This window comes from Bufo bufo, chromosome 6, assembly GCF_905171765.1.
Source record: "Bufo bufo chromosome 6, aBufBuf1.1, whole genome shotgun sequence".
Lineage (NCBI taxonomy): Eukaryota > Metazoa > Chordata > Amphibia > Anura > Bufonidae > Bufo > Bufo bufo.
This window is the reverse complement of record NC_053394.1, coordinates 256,222,564-256,243,597: the sequence shown is the minus strand read 5'-3', so window position 1 is coordinate 256,243,597 and position 21,034 is coordinate 256,222,564. Positions and strand designations below refer to the sequence as shown.

The 21,034-nt window shown below is 43.4% G+C and overlaps 1 protein-coding gene across 1 annotated transcript in view; it reads right to left on the bottom strand.

Moving 5' to 3' along the window:
* CDH23 (cadherin related 23) overlaps positions 1-21,034 on the bottom strand; it is a 1,196,655-nt gene that overhangs the window by 1,910 nt on the left and 1,173,711 nt on the right. Inside the window, exons 63-66 of the mRNA XM_040438415.1 lie at positions 16,299-16,359; positions 15,410-15,539; positions 9,110-9,232; positions 3,908-4,021 (exon numbers count right to left, since the gene is read on the bottom strand). Coding sequence (XP_040294349.1) covers positions 3,908-4,021; positions 9,110-9,232; positions 15,410-15,539; positions 16,299-16,359 — 428 coding nt within the window. The remainder of the gene's footprint in view (positions 1-3,907; positions 4,022-9,109; positions 9,233-15,409; positions 15,540-16,298; positions 16,360-21,034) is intronic.

The following is a 21,034-nucleotide window of genomic DNA, read 5'->3' as shown; positions in this document are numbered from 1 at the left end:
ATGCATGCCTTTTTAAAATTATTTTGTAAAAATATGCCTTTTCTTTAACAAACAGGAAATCTGATTGGTTTTTGAACTAGCTTCCCAGAAACAGATGATACATTTTAACCCTATCAATATGTTTGATCAATAACAAATTCATAGTTTTAGTATCAGTTTTGGGGACATTTATTGAAATGTGACAACTAGTATGGCTGGATTTCCTGTTGTCAAAATGGCCACCACCTCAAGAAAGAAAACAAAAATGTAGGTCTTCTGGGAGATTCACCATAAAACCAGTTTACCTATTGGGAGCACGAATCAAAGATATTCTTCTCTAAAAAAAGCACATAGCAAATTATAGGCAAAGGGTGCTCCTACAAAATACTAACTAGATGGTTCAAACGCCACAACTTTCTCTAAGTAAACTTATTGGGTCAGGCATCTAGTTGTATTGCATTGCCCACAATGATCCAATGCTACATTTTTGGTGGGAATGTCTGACTTTACATAATTTCTGGAAAAATTATTCTGAAACTCTGTGAAACAAAACTAGTGCCTTCTATTTCATTGGTCCTTCTTTGGGTCCCCACCACAGCTTTAACCTAATTACCCCCATAATTACTGTTGCCAAACTATTAATCCCTGTTGAGGTGCAACAGACCCACCTTCCATAGAGGACTATAATGGATTCCATATACATACTAGAGTAACTCAGTAGTTGGGATTCAACGACAGATGCACAGTTTGACCAAATAATGGCAACCTTGGACTGAGTTAAGGCCAAATAGACCCTCCTTACAGCCAGTCCCCTCATAATAGCCATACCATCCTCTACTCCACCCCCCCCCCCCCCCAAGAAGAAAAGACAACACCCGAAAATGCAGTGCAAAAACAGGTGTCTTTATTCCAGACATTTTGGCTGACAGTCTTTCTCATGCATACACACACCTACTGTCCACCAGAACCACTGTTCCTGTTCTGACTAATGTTTGACTTTTCCCTTTAAAAGATCATAAAACATTCTGTACCATTCTTGAAGAAGTGGTTTATATTCAATCACCGCTAATATAGCCAAGTTACATACTTGAAGAGGAAATTACAGAAGGTGGAACTAAACACAACTTCCCATTTTTATTTATAACTACTGTTATGCTCTTAATTAAGGGAAGTAGTAAAAATGAAAGCAGAATCCATTACAGAGCAATCAGACAGCAAACTACAAACATTTGTAAAGTGACTATACGCCATTTAACAGTATGGGCATCATAGCCCCTATAGCTGGCGGTGAATCAACCGGAATTCGACAGCCTCTACATAGCGTTGACGGATCCACTGCCGATCTAAGTGTAAGACGGCTTCCTCGCTGGCTTACATTTAGACCATTTTCTACGCTTAAACCAGGCATAGAAAATGGTAACTGAGACTGGCCTCCCAGTCCCTGCCATACCCACTTTTTAAGACCTGTCCTGAGCTGGGAAAAGCCGCAGATTTCAGCGCAAAGGACCTTTGCACCGTAATCTGCGGCAGAAATAGGCCTACTATGCCTATTTCTGGTCAGTAAATGACCTCTTATGTCCTTTAGCTCCAACATTGATTGCTGATTACAGGGTTTATACAGTGGGACTACATTTTTGGAAAGGGCTCAGAGTGGGTTAAAAAAATAAAAGACAATGGGCCAGATTTATCATTAGCTCAGGTCAGAATAATGGAGTGAAAAAGTCCCAAAAAAAGTTCCAAACGCTAAAACTGCGCACAAATTTGCGACTTTTTTCTGCTCTGCACTATGCTCGCCAGTTTTCTGAAAGTGGGCGTGTTTTCTTATGTAAATGAATCTCTAGACAGATTTACTATTGGGATTATTTAAAAAGTCGCAAAAAAGTCGCAATTTCACTCCAGTGAGGACCAGGCTTATCTTATGAGACTTTTTAATAGAACATGCGACTTTTTCATAAAAACGTGCGACTTTTTCATAAAAACGTGCGACTTTTGTAAAGCTGCTTACTGACGGATAAACTGCTACCGTCAAACCACATTTATTACAGTCTTAAAGGGCCGATCATAAATCTGACTTGGCTAAAACTGACTTTAGCCATATGTGAAAGTGGAGTGAGCTGTCAGAGGAATGATAAATCTGGCCCTATGTACTCAGTGGACTGATTCCTGCTGCTCCCAACACTTACCAAGTCTCCACTGGACTCAACTTCCTTGTCCTATCTCAACACAGGAATCTACTGCTCAATCATTTTACCATGCTGATCAACCCCTACAATTTCAAATTATAAATCAAGCAGTTGGGGCTCTTTTTTTGTGGACAGAGCACCAAAGCCCTTGTACATACAAGTGAATAACAAAATTCTGACTGCCTGCAATGACTACTAGGGGGATTGAAGGTGGCTGTATACTTTTCAACTGTGTTTAAAGGTTATTGGCACTAAAATTATTTAGAGCATATTCCCAGGATATGGGTCCTACCTCTGGGACTCGCATCCCAATCTTTAGAATGGATATGCCATAATGATGAAAATACTCAGACAGGGGATCAGCAAAAATGCATCCAGTCAAGAATACAACCGTCTGCATCCATTCAGAACGGATCCGGTTGTATTTTCTCCAAAAGGACTAAGACGGATCCTGCACTAAAACCATTGTAAGTCAACGGGCGCTGGAAACTTTTTTTTTTTCATTTCCGAGAAGAACGGATCTGGCACCATTGACATTGTGTTTCATGCCAGATCTGTCTTGCTCTGTATCCCATGACGCACACAAAAACACTGCTTGCAACACTTGTGTGTGCATCATGGGAACGCAAGAAACGGAATGGCTTGCATTCTGATGCACTCCGTTAAAGTTTGTTCAGTTTTGTCCCCATTGAAAATGAATGGGGAGAAAAGTGAAGCGTTTAGCTGCGGTTTTGAGATCATGTGATGGATCTCAAAACTGTACAACTAAATGCAGATGTAAAAGTAGCCTAACTCTATACCAACTACTGGTTGGTTTAGTTTTAGATTGAATTTTATGCCACAATTGCAATTTTGGCACTAAAAGTTGCATATTAGACCACATTCTTCCCTTTGATTCCATGCCCCTTTTCTAGTAAGCCACGTCCTTTGCTCAGCTAGCTACAAACTGCACCAAAAATGGACCAGATTGCACCAGATTTTGGCTCACTTGAAGACATTAGTAAATTTGGTCCAGTGGGTGTAAACAGTTAACTATACCTACTCATGGGGACTGAGCTGCTCCATAGAATTGAAAACTCTATACATCATTTCCAACAGCACATATGTAAGAATCTGAGTGACACAATCCCTGTGGTATTGAAGAAGATAGGACGGCACTGCGGTTTGCACGTGTCCAGGGAAGGCGTCTCACTAATATATAGCGAACAAGGATCAGCACTCACTGTGATTGCTGGTCCTTCTTCGCTATACAATCCCTGTGGTGTCATGAAAATCACAGGAAAAAAAAGGAGCTCGATACAATGTACCATTTAGAGCAGGGGTAGGCAACCTCCGGCACTCCAGGTGTTGTGAAACTACAACTCCCAGCATGCATACTTGCTCTGCTCTTGTCAGAACTCTCATAGAAATGAATGGAGCATGCTGGGAATTATAGTTTCACAACAGCTGGAGTGCCGAAAGTTGCTGATCCCTGATTTAGAGAATGCATGCAACACTGTATGAATTACTTTTTACATTATTAGTACTCCTCATTGCTTATATAGTCATGCAAAATTTCTAATAATTAATACACAAACTTTATTAGAAGACTGAAGAAAACAAGAAAAAAAATAGTACAGCATGTATTAGTATATAACCATGGCAAGATCAAAGTCTAAAAACAGGAAACACACCATGCATACCCAGCTCCCATAGAATCAAAGAACCAGGCCATACAGCCTGCACACCACTGCAAGACAATCTACCTCTGTGACCGAGGATTGGTCCCCATTGCTGGTGGTGGCTTTATGAACCATTCTCTGTGCTAATAACTTTTTCAGTCTCATATAATCATCCAGAACTACTTTCAGCAGAGACCCCTGTGTGAGGATGTTGGTTAATATTTTCATATATTATGCATTCACATACTGTCATCATGGAGACTTTTCCAAGACATGTACTTATTGACAGAAATGGCATAAAACTAGATGGTCTTGCAAAAGGAGGAAGTTGGAGTGATTCTCACCAAATGTATTAATAGGTATCTTACTCAAAATTTGGCACATTTTAAACTTTGTGACAGTGAGGAAAGGAAACCTACATTGAGCAAGTGTAGATTTGTGCCAAAGGGCATGCCCTTTCTTCTTCTTCTAAATAAAAGAGACTAAGGGGCACCGCAATCTGCGCCTGAAACACCTAAGATAGGCGTATTTCAGCGTAATAAATGACCCCCTAAGCCTACAATTTTAGTCACATGCCAAATTTGGCAAGTGACGAAAAAAATCACTATTTTTACCAGTGTTGCACGTTATCACTTGTGACATTTTAGAGGCAGTTTACGCTAGAACCTGGCACAAACTGCATCATGAACATAAACTATTGACTCCAGTTGTTTCCAACTTGTCTAACCAAGCACCAAACTCTCCATATTTTCTAGAGGATCATTTATTCCCTAGACATGGAAGTAACTGGAAAATACCACAAAAACCTTATAGGATAAAGGCCCACATATATTCAGGCTCGGACTGGCCCACAGGGGTACAGGGGAATCCCCCGGTGGGCCCCTGAGAAAGGTGGGCCCCTAGTCTCCCACCCCCTGCACAAGTGGCACATAATACAGTAGACTTACTGCACTACATACATATATACAATGTACAGCACCTCAACCAGTCTATGTTCATAAAAAACTTGTTAAAATATGTATTATATTTGAATGTATCCGTACGGTGGGCCCCCAAAATAAATTTTACTGGTGGGCCCTAGGTTCCCCAGTCCGACACTGCATATATTTATTAATAATTGTAACCATTGGTAGGATGGAGAGTATTATACTGGATTCCCATAATTTCCATTAATTGCTAAGAAGTTTTAAAGGCCATTGTGCATGTCCAGAGAAGATATACAGTATGTAATTTATTATTATTCAGAAAACCTGCTTTACATATATAAGAGTTCCTTACGACAAATTGCTCTATCTGCAGAAGTGGAAACAAATAGAATTTCTTGACATAAGATGCAGTTGAAAGATTTCACAATGAAATGTTATAAAATAAAAAAGTCAGAAATAATAGCATTGTGTATATATGGTATCTTTACAAACATTGAAATTGATAATGTGAGAAATGATATGTGTTGAGGATAGTGTACATGAATGATTTTCTAATTTGTAATAAAGCTTATATTTTGTAAAAAGAAAGTAACTTATGATCCTGCCAAAAACGCTTTAAAAGATTCAGCAAGTCAGAATGCCATGTCAGAATCACGTGATTGGCACAGAGTGGATAACATGGAAATAAATGCTCCGGTTATACCATTTACTAACATGCTATTTATACCTCTTACATATCTAACGTGCCACATGATGATATTGTTTATGGGAGTGCTTCTTTAACCCCTTCACTACCGAGCGACTTTTCACCTTAAATCCCAGGCCGATTTTTGCAAATCTGACCAGTGTCACTTTATGTGGTAATAACTTTAAAACACTTTTACTTATCCAGGCCATTCTGAGATTGTTTTCTCGTCACATATTGTACTTCATGACAGTGGTAAAATTGAGTAAAAAAATGTCATTTTTAAAAATAAATACCAAAATTTTGAAAAACTTCCAAATTTCTAGTTCTCTACTTTTATAATAGATAGTAAGAACTCGAAAAATAGTTACTACTTTACATTCCCCATATGTCTACTTCATGTTTGGATAATTTTGTGAATGCCATTTTATTTTTTGGGGACGTTAAAAGGCTTAGAAGTTTAGAAGCAAATCTTGACATTTTTCAGAAAATTTCCAAAACCCACTTTTTAAGGACCAGTTCAGGTCTGAAGTCATTTTGTGAGGCTTACATAATAGAAACCACCCAAGAATGACCCCATTTTAGAAACTACACCCCTCACGGTATTCAAAACTGATTTTACAAACTTTGTTAACCCTTTAGGTGTTCAGCAAGAATTAATGAAAAATGGAGATGAAATTTCCGAATTTCACTTTTTTGGCATAGTTTCCATTTTAATTAAAAAAAATTCCACTAACAAAGCAAGGGTTAACAGCCAAACAAAACCCAATATTTATTGCCCTGATTATGTAGTTTACAGAAAGACTCCATATGTGGTTGTAAACTGCTGTACAGGCAGACGGCATTGCACAGAAGGAAAGTAACACAATATGGTTTTTGGAAAGCAGATTTCACTGGGATAATTTTAGGCTGCCACGTCACATTTAAAGACCCCATGATGCACCCCTAGAGTAGAAACTCCAAAAAAAGACCCCATTTTGGAAACAAACTGAAAAAGTGGCAGTTTAGTTGGTACTATTTTAGGGTACATATGATTTTTGGTTGCTCTATATTACACTTTTTGTGAGGCAAGGTAACTTTTGGCACCGTTTTTATTTTTTGTTATTTACAGTGTTCATCTGACAGGTTAGATCATGTGGTATTTTTATAGAGCAGGTTGTTTCAGATACGACAATACCAAATATGACTTTTTTTGGTTGTTTGTTTCAGTTTTGCATAATATTTATATATTTTTTTTTAAATAGTTTTTTAGTATCTCCATATTCTGAAAGCCATAGTTTATTTTTAGGGCGACTGTCTTATGTAGGGGCTCCTTTTTTGCGAGATGAGATGACGGTTTGATTGGTACTATTTTAGGGTGCATATGAATTTTTGATCGCTTGCTATTGTACTTTTTGTGATGTAAAGTGACAAAAAAAATAGCTTTTTTTACACCATTATTTTTTTTACGGTGTTTCTTCTGAGGGGTTAGTTCATGTGATATTTTTATACAGCAGGTTCTTACAGACGCGGTGAAACCTAATATGTACAGTATACTTTTTTATTTATTTGTTTTACACAGTAACAGCATTTTTTAATTAAAAAAAACATGTTTCAGTGTTTCCATATTCTGAGAGTCATAGTTTTATAATTTTTTGGGGCGATTTTCTTAGGTAGGGTCTCATTTGTGGGATGAGATGACTGTTTGATTGGTACTATTTTGGGGTGCGTATGACTTTTTGATCGCTTACTATTACACTTTTTGTGATGTAAGGTGACCAAAAAATGGCTTTTTTTGACAGCATTTTTTTTTTTTTACGGTGTTCACCTGAGGGGTTAGGTCATGTGATATTTTTATAGAGCAGGTTGTTACGGACGTGGCAATACCTAATATGTAGGTAAAAAAAAATATATATATATAAAATTTTGTTTTAGTGTCTCCATAGTCTGAGAGCCATAGTTTTTTCAGTTTTTGGGCAATTGTCTTAGGTAGGATATCATTTTTGCGGGATGAGATGACGGTTTGATTGGCACTATTTTGGGGTACATATGACTTTTTGATCGCTTGGTATTACACTTTTTTAATGTAAGGTGACAAAAAATGGCTTTTTTGACACCATTTTATTTAACACAATAAAAGCATTTTTGAAAAAAAAATCATGTTTTTCTTTTTTCCCTATTTAAAAAAAATAAATAATTACTTTAATTTGGGAAAAGGATGCTTCTTTTTTTTTTTACTTGAAACTTTAAATATTATTTTTTTGTCCCACTCTGGGACTTCAACTTTTGGGGGTCTGATCCCCTTTGTAATGCATTACAATACTTCTGTATTATAATGCATTGGCTGTAAGTGTATTACCAGTGTAATACGCTTACAGCCTGTTTGCCTGTGAGATCCAGGAGGCTGGATCTCACAGGCTCTCCCAGAAGGCAGCCACGATGCCTAAGGAAGGCATCAGGCGGCCTTCCCTGCCCTGAGGTTCCCTTCCCCATTGACACCGGCACCCGTTGGATACTGCACGTGCTGCGGTCAGCGCTGACCGCGGCAGTGCAAGGGTTAATGCGCCGGCATCAGTGTTTTCACCGATGCAGGAGCATTCAGCAGGGGTCCGGCTATCAGTGACAGCCGGACCCCTGCCTCTGATCAGCACGCCGTACCTGTACTGTGGTGGGATTTCTGTCCTGTATTTTTGTGCTGTACATGTATGGCGCTGGTATCCTAAGGGTTAATGTGGCACCAGGGGTGGATTGGCCATAGACTCTACAGGGAAATTTCCTGGTGGGCCGATGCCCAGGGGGCCACTCAAGCCCTCTTGATGGCCGCAGGCCAGGTAGATAAGCATCTGATGCTCAACGGCCACAGATGCCCTCTTGAACTCCATTGTGGTACAGTTTAATACTGTGGTTGTGGCGGCAGTATTTGCTGCTGCCCTGTGGTATTTGGTTCTGCTGGGGTGGTATTCTGTGCTGCACTACGGTATTGCAGGCCCTTTGTTTTGTCCCTCCTTCTGTCAATTTGGACCCACCTACAACATGGAGCCACTTTTAGGTTTTTTCCAAGGCCATTTTAAGTTCCCAATCCGCCCCTGTGTGGCACTGAACTTTCATTAAACTTTTGATAAGTTATAGGGACATATCAAAAGATCGGTGGGGGTCTGAGCGCTGAAACCCACATTGATTTCTATAATGAGGTGAGAGAAGTGCACACTTATCGCATTCTCTCTCCTCACTGCAGGACAGGAAGCGAGAGGGACCCAATAGAAAGTCTATGGGTCAGTCTCGCTCAGCGAGAAGAGAGAGCGCGCTAAGCTCACAGTTCTCTCCCCTCATTCCAGAGATCGGGGATGGGGGGTCTCAACTCTCAGACACCCACCGATCTAAACTTTTGATATATCCCAACTCCCTATCAAAAGTTTAATAAAAGTACAGTGCCACTTTACGTTTGTTTCTTATGTTTCTTACTAGACGGGGGAAGGGGGGGTGCTGTGGGGCTATAGTGATGTAAGTGTTACAAGGGTTTTAAAATAAAGCCGAAACACAGTATAAATTAAGACTTCTACAGCTTTCTAGTATACTTTGTGTTTCAATTTCTTGTCATTTTCGAGATATCTCTTTGAATCTTTGCTGTTAGTGAATGAGAACATTTGGGCTGCTGCTGCATCTAGCTCATAAATCAATTTTGTTCTGTATACTCACCTTAATAGGTCCCTCACGCATGATCTGCCCCAGTTTTGCAATGTTATCATACTCCTGAATTGCTGCACGAAGGTAGCGGTCATCTTCTGGTTTGGTAGCTGTTGGTTCACGCCCAAAAGTGCCCTAAAATTGATGTAGTGTAATCAATGAAACAATTATATGTGCTAAATTTGTTTTATTCACATGTGGATAAAATTGTTAGAACACTTCGGTCAAAGTAAATAAAACCCAAAATGTTCACTGAAATAGCTAAAAACTGACAAAAAAGTCATAATATTTTTTTTTTTTTACTGAAAATCAACTAATGAAAATCAGACGCTGCTTTTGAATTGTGGTTCAACAGAATAATTTAAAAAACAAACAAATGAAACTGGCCTGGACAAAAATGATGGTACTCTTAACTTAATATTTTGTTGCAAACATTGTTGACGTAATCATTGCAATCTAATGATTTATTTAACTCTCAATGAGACTTCTGCCCCTGTCCACAGGCATTTTGGCCCACTCCTCGTCAGCAAACTGCTCCAACTGTCTCAGGTTTGAAGGGTGCCTTCTCCAGACTGCATGTTTCAGCTCCTTCTACAGATGTTCAATAGAATTTAGACCAGGGCTCATAGAAGACCACTTCAGAATAGTCCAATCAGGGGCGGACTGAGAACCCTCAGGGCCCCCGGGCAAAATAAATCAAGGGCCCCCTTACAGGCCTCACCCATGTTCTGCTGCAAGCCCCACCCTTGTCCCGCCTACATGCCCCAGCCACACCCTACATAACCTTTAATAAGATTTCAAAGTTAAAGCAACACAAAAGGCACCCAGACCACTTCAGCTCATTGAAGTGGTCTGGGTACAGTGTCCCTTTTGCAAATCGAGCTGCAATGTTCTAGAGAAACTGCAATGTTTACTTTCCAGCAATAAGTCAGCCTCTAGTCGCTGGCAGCCACCTGAAGGCTTCCTGGATTAAAACAGACCTTTGGTCCAGTATCTGACGCTGGACGTATTCACACTCTGCATGATGACCTCCAGGGTCAGATTTTTCCCCATAGGAAAGCATTGATTCAATGCTTTTGTATGGGGTGATCTAATCTCAGCGTCCATTAGTGAGCCTCTGTTAGAAGCAGTGTGGGCATAACTACTGTGCAGGGGGCACATATCTGGGCATAACTACTGTGAAAGGGGGGGGAGGCCCTTCACAGTAGTTATTAATCCCTTTCAGCAGTCCCCCCTTCAGTGAATGGGGGACTGCTGAAAGGGGTTAATAACTACTGTGAAGGGCCTAGCCGTCTGAGCAACCCCACAGATCATCCCCCCACCCACCTTGTACTTGTTCCACTGATCCGCTACTTGCGGGCTACATGGGCATGAGTTTAGTCACTTCGGTGCGCAATCCCATCCTGCGGCGCGTGATCCCGCGAGACCCGTGACCTACAGCGGCGGGTCTTGCGGGATCACGCGCTGCAGGACGGGATTGCGCACCGAAGTGACTGAACTCATTCCCGCGCAGCCCACAAGTAGCGGAACAATTACAAGAGGGGTGGGGAATAGCCAAATAAAAAAATATTTTGAACCAAAAGGTGTTATGGGGGCTCTGTGGATGGCACTGTTATGAGGGCTCTGTGGATGGCACTGTTATGCGGGCTCTGTGGATGGCACTGTTATGGGGGCTCTGTGAATGGCACTGTTATGGGGGCTCTGTGAATGGCACTGTTATGGGGGCTCTGTGGATGGCACTGTTATGGGGGCTCTGTGGATGGCACTGTTGTGGGGGCTCTGTGGATGGCACTGTTGTGGGGGCTCTGTGGATGGCACTGTTGTGGGGGCTCTGTGGTTGGCACTGTTGTGGGGGCTCTGTGGGTGGCACTGTTGTGGGGGGGATCTGTGGGTGACACATATATAGCACCTTATGCTATATATGTGTCATCCACAGATCCCCCCATAACAGTGTCCCTGTGAGTGAATGACCCCCAATACAGGGTCTGGGGGCCGGCATCTGGTGTTGTAATGGCAGTGCGGCCCGGTGCAGTCACTGTATTCTATTACACCGGGCCCCGCTCACTGTAATACTAATATTCATATGTGAACAACTTGAAATCCTCTGCGATCCTCTCCCTCTCTGTACTCACAACCTCAGTAGCAGGCCGGGCGGCAGCGCAACTCGCTGATGTCCCACGCCTGCTCCTCCTACTTAATTCATAAAGTGGGAGGAGCAGGCGCGTGACGTCAGTGAGTTCCGCTGCCGCCCGGCCTGCTACTGAGTTTGTGAGTACAGAGAGGGAGAGGATCGCAGAGGATTTCAAGTTGTTCACATATGAATATTAGTATTACAGTGAGCGGGGCCCGGTGTAATAGAATACAGTGACTGCACCGGGCCGCACTGCCATTACCAGGCCAGCATAACATTCGGAATCGGGGTGCTGGGCACAGTGCTCCAGACTAAAAAAAATACCTAGTAGCCATTGGCTCCTGAATTGAAAAATTTAGGAGCCAAATCAAAACTGAATCAAAATGTTGGTATCGTGACAACGCTACGCCGATCAGATTGGCGTAGGGTTGTTTCGATACCAAAGTTTTGATTCGCTTTCGTCACCATAAAAAAGTATTGCGATACTCAATACCGTGCAAAAAAAATAAACACCAAAAAAAGCTGCGTGGATTTCGCATTTTATGAAACGTTCGGCCCATAATAGAACAGTCCTATCCTATTTTTTGGGGTGACAAGGTGACTAAAAATGGCGAATGCTCACCGCATAGGAGATATTTTTTAATAATTTAATAGTTTGGACTTTTCGGACACAGCGCTATGTAATATGTTTATTTATTGTTTATATATTTTATATGTAAAATTGGGAAAGGGGGGATTTAAACTTAATATTTTAGGGTACTTTCACACTAGCGTTTTTCATTTCCGGCATAGAGTTCACAGGGGCTCTATACCGGAAAAGATGTCTTCAGGTCATTCTTTTTGACTGATCAGGCAAAAGATAAAACTGCAGCATTCTACGGTTTTATCTCTGGCGAAAAAAACTGAAGATTTGCCTGAATGCCGGATTCAGCATTTTTCCCCATAGGAATGTATTAGTGCCGTATCCGGCATTCAAAATACCGGAATGCCGGATCCATCCTTCCGGTTGAACCGTGCGATTTTCACGCATGGTTGCTAGGATGAAAGTCTATTCACTGTATTACTTTCCCTTATAACAACATGGTTATAAGGGAAAATAATAGCATTCTTTAATGCAGAATGCGTAGTAGAAGGTCAATATAATAAACATTGGTGGCGCAGTGCGCCCCCCCAACACCCCAGTATAATAAACATTGGTGGCGCAGTGCGTTCCCCCCAACATAATAAACATTGGTGGCACAGTGTGCCCCCCCTCCCTAGTATAATAAACATAAACATTGGTGGCGCAGTGCGCCCCCCCAACACCCCAGTATAATAAACATTGGTGGCCCAGTGCGTCCCCTCCCCAACATAATAAACATTGGTGGAGCAGTGCGCCCACCCTCCCTAGTATAGTAAACATATAAACATTGGTGGCGCAGTGCGTCCCCCCCCCCCAACATAATAAACATTGGTGGCGCAGTGCGCCCCCCCTCCCTAGTATAGTAAACATATAAACATTGGTGGCGCAGTGCGTCCCCCCCCCAACATAATAAACATTGGTGGCGCAGTGCGCCCCCCCCAACACCCCAGTATAATAAACATTGGTGGCGCAGTGCGTCCCCCCCAACATAATAAACATTGGTGGCGCAGTGCGCCCCCCCTCCCTAGTATAATAAACATATAAACATTGGTGGTGCAGTGCGCCCCCCCCTCCCTAGTATAATAAATATATAAACATTGGTGGGCAGTGGGCAGTGCCAATGAGGGTTAAAAAAATAAATAAAAATTAACTCACCTCCTCCAATTGATCGCGTAGCAGCCTGTCAAAGGACCTGTGGTGACATCACTGTGCTCATCACATGATACATCACATGATCCATCACCATGGTAATGGACCATGTGATGGAGCTCAGTGACGTCACCACAGGTCCTGAAGAAAGAACAGGAGACCGGCAGCTGCGCGATCAATTGGAGGAGGTGAGTTAATTTTTATTTATTTATTTTAACCCTCATTGGCACTTCCCACTGCACCACCAATGTTTATTATACTGGGGGGAGCCGCACTCAATGTTTATTATACTGGGGGGGTGCACTCAATGTTTATTATACTGGGGGAAGCGCCGCACTCAATGTTTATTATACTGGGGGGGGGGGCACTCAATGTTTATTATACTGGGGGGCTCTGCACTCAATGTTTATTATACTGGGGGGGGGCGCCGCACTCAATGTTTATTATACTGGGGGGGGCCGCACTCAATGTTTATTATACTGGGGTGTTGGGGGGGGGCGCCACCAATGAAGATAACTGAGCTGTTAATACAAATACAGGAGGCGGGTGCTGGAATCAAATAGCGGCACCCGACCTCTATGACAGGGAGCTGCGATCAGCGGCAGTTAACCACTTAGGTGCCGCTCCCTGTCATAGAGGTCGGGTGCTGCTATTTGATTCCGGCACCCGCCTCCTGTATTTGTATTAACAGCTCAGTTATCTTCATTGGTGGCGCAGTGGCCACAGCCCCTCCCCCTGTCCCTGTTCTTATTGGCCGCGGCCAATACTCTGCGCTGCTGATAAGAAGTTATCAGAATGTTATTCTGCGGCGGGCCCCCATCCCGCCCGGGCCCTCGGACCATGTCCGAAGTGCCCGACCGGTCAGTCCGCCCCTGAGTCCAATGCTTTGCTCTTAGCCATTCTTGGATGTTTTTAGCTGTGTGTTTTGGGACAGTATCCTGTTTGAGGACCCATAACCTGCAACTGAAACCAAGCTTATTGACACTGGGCAGTACATTTTATTCCAGAATGGCTTGATAGTCTTGAGATTTCATTGTACCCTGCACAGATTCAAAACACCCTGTGTCAGATACAGCAAAGCAGCCCCAAAGCATAACAAAGCCTCCTCCATGTAGGTACAATGTCCTTTTTTTGTATACTTCATTTTTGCACCTGTGGACATAGAGCTGATGTAACTTGCCAAAAAGCTCCCGTTTTATCTCACTTGTCCAAAGGGCATTCTCCCAGAAGCTTTGTGGCTTGTCAATATGCATTTTGGAAAATTCCAGTCTCTTTTTTAAGATTTTCTTTCAACAGTGGTTTCTTCCTCGGTCATCTTCCATTAAGTCCACTTTGGGTAAGACAGCGACAGATGATGCTATCTGACACTGATATACCTTGACCTTGGAGTTTACCTTTAAAGGGGTTCTGCACTTTGTTTTAACTGATGATCTATCCTCTGATCTATCATCAGCATCTGATCGGCGGGGGTCCGACACACCTGGGACCCTTGTCGATCAGCTTTTTGAGAAGGCAGCGGCGCTCCAGGAGCGCCGCGGCCTTCTCACTGTTTACCGCTGGCCCAGTGATGTCACGACTAGTATCAACTAGCATGGGTGGGGCTAAGCTCTGTTCACTTGAATGGAGCTTAGCCCCGCCCACGCTAGTTGATACTAGTCTTGACGTCACTGGGCCAGCAGTAAACAGTGAGAAGGCAGCGGCGCTCCTGGAGCGCCGCTGCCTTCTCAAACAGCTGATCACGGGGGTCCCCGGTGTCAGACCCCCGCCGATCAGAAGCTGATGATCTATCCAGAGGATAGATCATCAGTTAAAACAAAGTGCAGAACCCCTTTAATCTCTTTGGAAGTTGTTCTGGGCTCTTTGGTTAACATTCGTATTATCTATCTCTTCAATTTGTCATCAATTTCCCTCTTTCTCTCGCTGCATCCCCCTTTATTGCAGATAACATCTGGCTGGGGTGGGGAGCACAGTTAATAATTTTCACCCTTTAAATAGGCAGACTGATTACAAGTTTGAAGACACCTGTGACATTAATTACAAAACATATCTGCCTATGGTCAAATTATTTTTAATCTTTTCTAGGAGTTCCATCATTTTAGTCCAGACCAGTTTCATTAGTTTGCTTATAAATTATTCTTTTGAACCACAATTCATAAGCAATGTCTGATTTTCATTATGTGAATTTCAGTAATTTTTATTTCTATTTTTACTTTTGTCAGTTTCAAGTTATTTCTGTGACCACAGAAGGGTACTAACAAATTTGTCCACGTGTGTATATATTGGCTATGTTTACATATAACATATGCATGAATAAGTAATATGGGACAGTAAGCTTAAAAATGTACAATTGTAATTGGCTGCAAGAGCTGCCAGTGCCACAGATGTACAAGGTCAAAAACCTTATAATTACATGAGTTCTTGCTGGGCTGTTCCAAAGATCTGTTATGTCACTCAAGTTCTCAGGTAAATCATCCTCATGCTCTGCTTGTGCTGCCAATTCCAAATTTCTGCAGAAGGGATCCAGCCATACAGGATTTGCACTACAGTGTAAAATTATAAAAATATGTTAACCTCAGTTAGAGAAATTATGTATAGTTTTCTTGGGGGCATTCCAATAAACACCTCTATAAAGATAAATTGAGTACACATAGTATCCAATATATGAATAGCCTCTAAAGGGTTGTCTAGGTTCAGATCTGAACCCGCACATATCCCCATCTTCATCCCTCTGGCCCCCCTGATACGATGGCTCTCCCTTGCCCTGCGTGGTATCGCACAGGGCAATGGCTTTTTTGGTTTATATTATTACACTGCATATCAGGGGGGCCAGAGGGGTGAAGATGGGAATATGTCCGGGTTCAGCTCTGAACCCAGAAAACCCCTTTAAAAGTTAACAACTGGTGTTATCAGCAATTTAGATCCACAATTTCCAACACAATGCAGTGATAAAGGGGTTGTTCACCCATGGGGACCTTTTCTACAGACCCCCCAGTGTAGCTGGATCCGTGGTGGTAATCATATTTACCTATTCCTTGTAAACATCCAGTTTGATGTGGGTCACGTGACTGGGCAAACAGACTTTAATGGACAGAGGGTGCTATTCTACAATAGTAAATTATAGCCACTACATAGGATATAGTATACAGGAACAAAAAAAAAAAAAAAATCGGTAAACAATCCTCACTATGGTTATTATGACTTTACTTGTGTGCTACAAAGGGAAATCACTGCTTTATGTCTTTACTAATTTTTGTTCTTATGATTACACCAATAGACAGAGACATTCATTATACACTTACCCTTCAAAAGAGTATTTATTTGTATTGGGCATATCCAGGATATCCATAAAACCTCTGTTTCCTGAAAAACAAAAATCCTCACTGATTAAGATTCTCAGAGTACATTACATTACATCTTACTGTATTTACTAACCATAAATAAAACTATTCCTTATTTCTAAGGAATTTGACAACTTATTGTAGTGTAGACCCACCAAGATGTGTCCTACCTTACCAATCCTCTTCACTTGAGATATCCAGAGATGACCAGCTTTGAAAAAATAACTTTTGCTTTACTATGTCAGGTGTTGTCAGTAACACAAAAGATTTAGAGCTGGTCATCTCACACCACTCATCTTGGAATATGTCAATCTAAGAGGTAAGGTAAGGGAATTTGGGTGGGCCAATGTTTACCAATTTCTTTTCCTGAAAGAATGAGAGGCATAATCCACAGGGCACACTTGTTAGTATCACATGGATTGGGGCTCTATCTCTATGGGATATATGTGTATAAAAGTGTTTTTGAGCCAGAAAAAGCTAAAGGGGTAATCCCTGACTAACAAATGCTCCACCATATGCCGGGCCTCTCACACAGAATCTACTTACCTGGCTCCCCACGCCGCTCCTGGTCACCGCACGGCTGCAGCTGTTTCTCCCCGTGCGTGGATAAAAACATCTGGTGTCGGGGGGAGCAGCCAATGGCAAGCGGAGACTGGGACGAGCCTTCCTAGCATCGCGGGCGACGCTAGGGAGGCTCATCACCGCCTGCCATTGGCTTCTCCTCCCCCCCTCCCCGACATCAGATGTTTTCATCCAAACACGGGGAGAAACAGTTGCGGTGGTGCGGGGACTAGGAGCGGCGAGCCAGGTAAGTAGATTCAGTGTGAGGGGCCAGGCATATGGGGGAGCATTTGTCAGTCTCGGATAACCCTTTTAATTTTTATTGTATGCTAAGTCATTAACATCAGCGTCATTTTATCTAACTTTCTGTTCCATACTAGTAATAGAAAAACGGGGGTAAAAAAAAGACAGCACCCTACATGACATATGATGGAAACCTACAGTGCCTGATGAACCCCACTGACTATAATCATCTGGTTTTAGTCAGGAAGCCTGACATTTTAAGAGACAAAATAGTGCAACAGGCTGCTCTATTTTGACCTTATTTTTACCGGATTGTGCTATAGAGGCCTTTAACGTGGCCGCTGAGGCAGATGTGAATGAAGCCTGTCTAATATACTGCCATATAGAGCTGTATACTATAGAGAAGATGAATGCATAGGAGGTGCCATTACAGAAAATCATTATTTGGAATTTATGTTCTTACGAATGATCATTCCCATTAATAAGCCAATATAAATGTCAACATAAATCTCCCTTGACAGAAAAGTGGCTTTAAAAAGTTGCAAGCCGTGTGTTTGAGACCTTTTTCACTGACTTTTTGACAAAAACTCCCTCTTTTAGGCACCCTTGCCACTTTTCCCAAAGGGGTATGGCAAGGATGGCAAACGTGCGTGACCAACAGCAGAGGCAATTTTTTCTTCATTTACACCAGTTTTCTGGTGCAAATGAAGCAGAAATCTACAGCAGCTCTGAGCTGTCACAGATTTATGTGCATCCTCCGGCAGCACAGGGGACATCAAGACCAGCGCAGAAAGCGCCTGTCTTGATAAATCTCTCCCATAGTTTCTGGGCAGCAGATCATCCTGTGCAAATCATTGCTCGTTCTCATATAGCGTATGTGACTGCTGCATGTAAATACAGCTCTCACCTCCAAAGAGAAGGCAATAATTGGGAATAGTTGTTACTAGAGTTGAGCAAACACCTGGATGTTCGGGTTCGAGAAGTTTGGCCGAACTTCCCGGAAATGTTCGGGTTCGGGATCCGAACCCGACCCGGACTTCGTCCCGAACCTGAACCCCATTGAAGTCAATGGGGACCCGAAATTTTCGGCACTAAAAAGGCTGTAAAACAGCCCAGGAAAGAGCTAGAGGGCTGCAAAAGGCAGCAACATGTAGGTAAATCCCCTGCAAACAAATGTGGATAGGGAAATGAATTAAAATAAAAATAAAAAAAATGAAAATTAACCAATATCAATTGGACAGAGGTCCCATAGCAGAGAATCTGGCTTCACGTCAGCAGAGAATCAGTCTCTTCATGCCATAACAGAGAATCTGGCTTCATGTCAGCAGAGAATCAGTCTTCATGTCATAGCAGAGAATCAGGCTTCACGTCACCCACCACTGGAACAGGCCACTGTCACATATTTAGGCCCTGGCACCCAGACAGAGAAGAGAGGTCCCTTAACAGAGAATCTGGCTTCATGTCAGCACAGAATCAGTCTTCATGTCATAGCAGAGAATCAGGCTTCACGTCACCCACCACTGGAGCAGGCCACTGTCACATATTTAGGCCCCGGCACCCAGACAGAGGAGAGAGGTCCCGTAACAGAGAATCTGGCTTCATGTCAGCACAGAATCAGTCTTCACGTCACCCACCACTGGAACAGGCCACTGTCACACATTTAGGCCCTGGCACCCAGACAGATGAGAGAGGTCCCGTAACAGAGAATCTGGCTTCATGTCAGCACAGAATCAGTCTTCATGTCATAGCAGAGAATCAGGCTTCACGTCACCCACCACTGGAAGAGGCCACTGTCACATATTTAGGGCCTGGCACCCAGACAGAGGAGAGAGGTCCCGTAACAGAGAATCTGGCTTCATGTCAGCACAGAATCAGTCTTCATGTCATAGCAGAGAATCAGGCTTCACGTCACCCACCACTGGAAGAGGCCACTGTCACACATTTAGGCCCTGGCACCCAGAAAGAGGAGAGAGGTCCCGTAACATGGAATCTGGCTTCATGTCAGCACAGAATCAGTCTTCATGTCATAGCAGAGAATCAGGCTTCACGTCACCCACCACTGGAAGAGGCCACTGTCACACATTTAGGCCCTGGCACCCAGACAGAGGAGAGAGGTCCCGTAACAGAGAATCTGGCTTCATGTCAGCACAGAATCAGTCTTCATGTCATAGCAGAGAATCAGGCTTCACGTCACCCACCACTGGAAGAGGCCACTGTCACACATTTAGTCCCTGGCACCCAGACAGAGGAGAGAGGTCCCGTAACAGAGAATCTGGCTTCATGTCAGCACAGAATCAGTCTTCATGTCATAGCAGAAAATCAGGCTTCACGTCACCCACCACTGGAACAGGCCACTGTCACACATTTAGGCCCTGGCACCCAGACAGATGAGAGAGGTCCCGTAACAGAGAATCTGGCTTCATGTCAGCACAGAATCAGTCTTCATGTCATAGCAGAGAATCAGGCTTCACGTCACCCACCACTGGAAGAGGCCACTGTCACATATTTAGGCCCCGGCACCCAGACAGAGGAGAGAGGTCCCTTAACAGAGAATCTGGCTTCATGTCAGCACAGAATCAGTCTTCATGTCATAGCAGAGAATCAGGCTTCACGTCACCCACCACTGGAAGAGGCCACTGTCACACATTTAGGCCCTGGCACCCAGAAAGAGGAGAGAGGTCCCGTAACAGAGAATCTGGCTTTATGTCAGCACAGAATCAGTCTTCATGTCATAGCAGAGAATCAGGCTTCACGTCACCCACCACTGGAAGAGGCCACTGTCACACATTTAGGGCCTGGCACCCAGACAGAGGAGAGAGGTCCCGTAACAGAGAATCTGGCTTCATGTCAGCACAGAATCAGTCTTCATGTCATAGCAGAGAATCAGGCTTCACGTCACCCACCACTGGAACAGGCCACTGTCACATATTTAGGCCCAGGCAGCCAGGCAGAGGAGAGAGGTCCCGTAACAGAGAATCTGGCTTCATGTCAGCACAGAATCAGTCTTCATGTTATAGCAGAGAATCAGGCTTCACGTCACCCACCACTGGAACAGGCCACTGTCACACATTTAGGCCCTGGCACCCAGACAGATGAGAGAGGTCCCGTAACAGAGAATCTGGCTTCATGTCAGCACAGAATCAGTCTTCATGTCATAGCAGAGAATCAGGCTTCACGTCACCCACCACTGGAAGAGGCCACTGTCACATATTTAGGCCCCGGCACCCAGACAGAGGAGAGAGGTCCCTTAACAGAGAATCTGGCTTCATGTCAGCACAGAATCAGTCTTCATGTCATAGCAGAGAATCAGGCTTCACGTCACCCACCACTGGAAGAGGCCACTGTCACACATTTAGGCCCTGGCACCCAGACAGAGGAGAGAGGTCCCGTAACAGAGAATCTGGCTTCATGTCAGCACAGAATCAGTCTTCATGTCATAGCAGAGAATCAGGCTTCACGTCACCCACCACTGGAAGAGGCCACTGTCACACATTTAGTCCCTGGCACCCAGACAGAGGAGAGAGGTCCCGTAACAGAGAATCTGGCTTCATGTCAGCACAGAATCAGTCTTCATGTCATAGCAGAGAATCAGGCTTCACGTCACCCACCACTGGAACAGGCCACTGTCACATATTTAGGCCCCGGCACCCAGACAGAGGAGAGAGGTCCCGTAACAGAGAATCTGGCTTCATGTCAGCACAGAATCAGTCTTCATGTCATAGCAGAGAATCAGGCTTCACGTCACCCACCACTGGAAGAGGCCACTGTCACACATTTAGGCCCTGGCACCCAGAAAGAGGAGAGAGGTCCCGTAACATGGAATCTGGCTTCATGTCAGCACAGAATCAGTCTTCATGTCATAGCAGAGAATCAGGCTTCACGTCACCCACCAC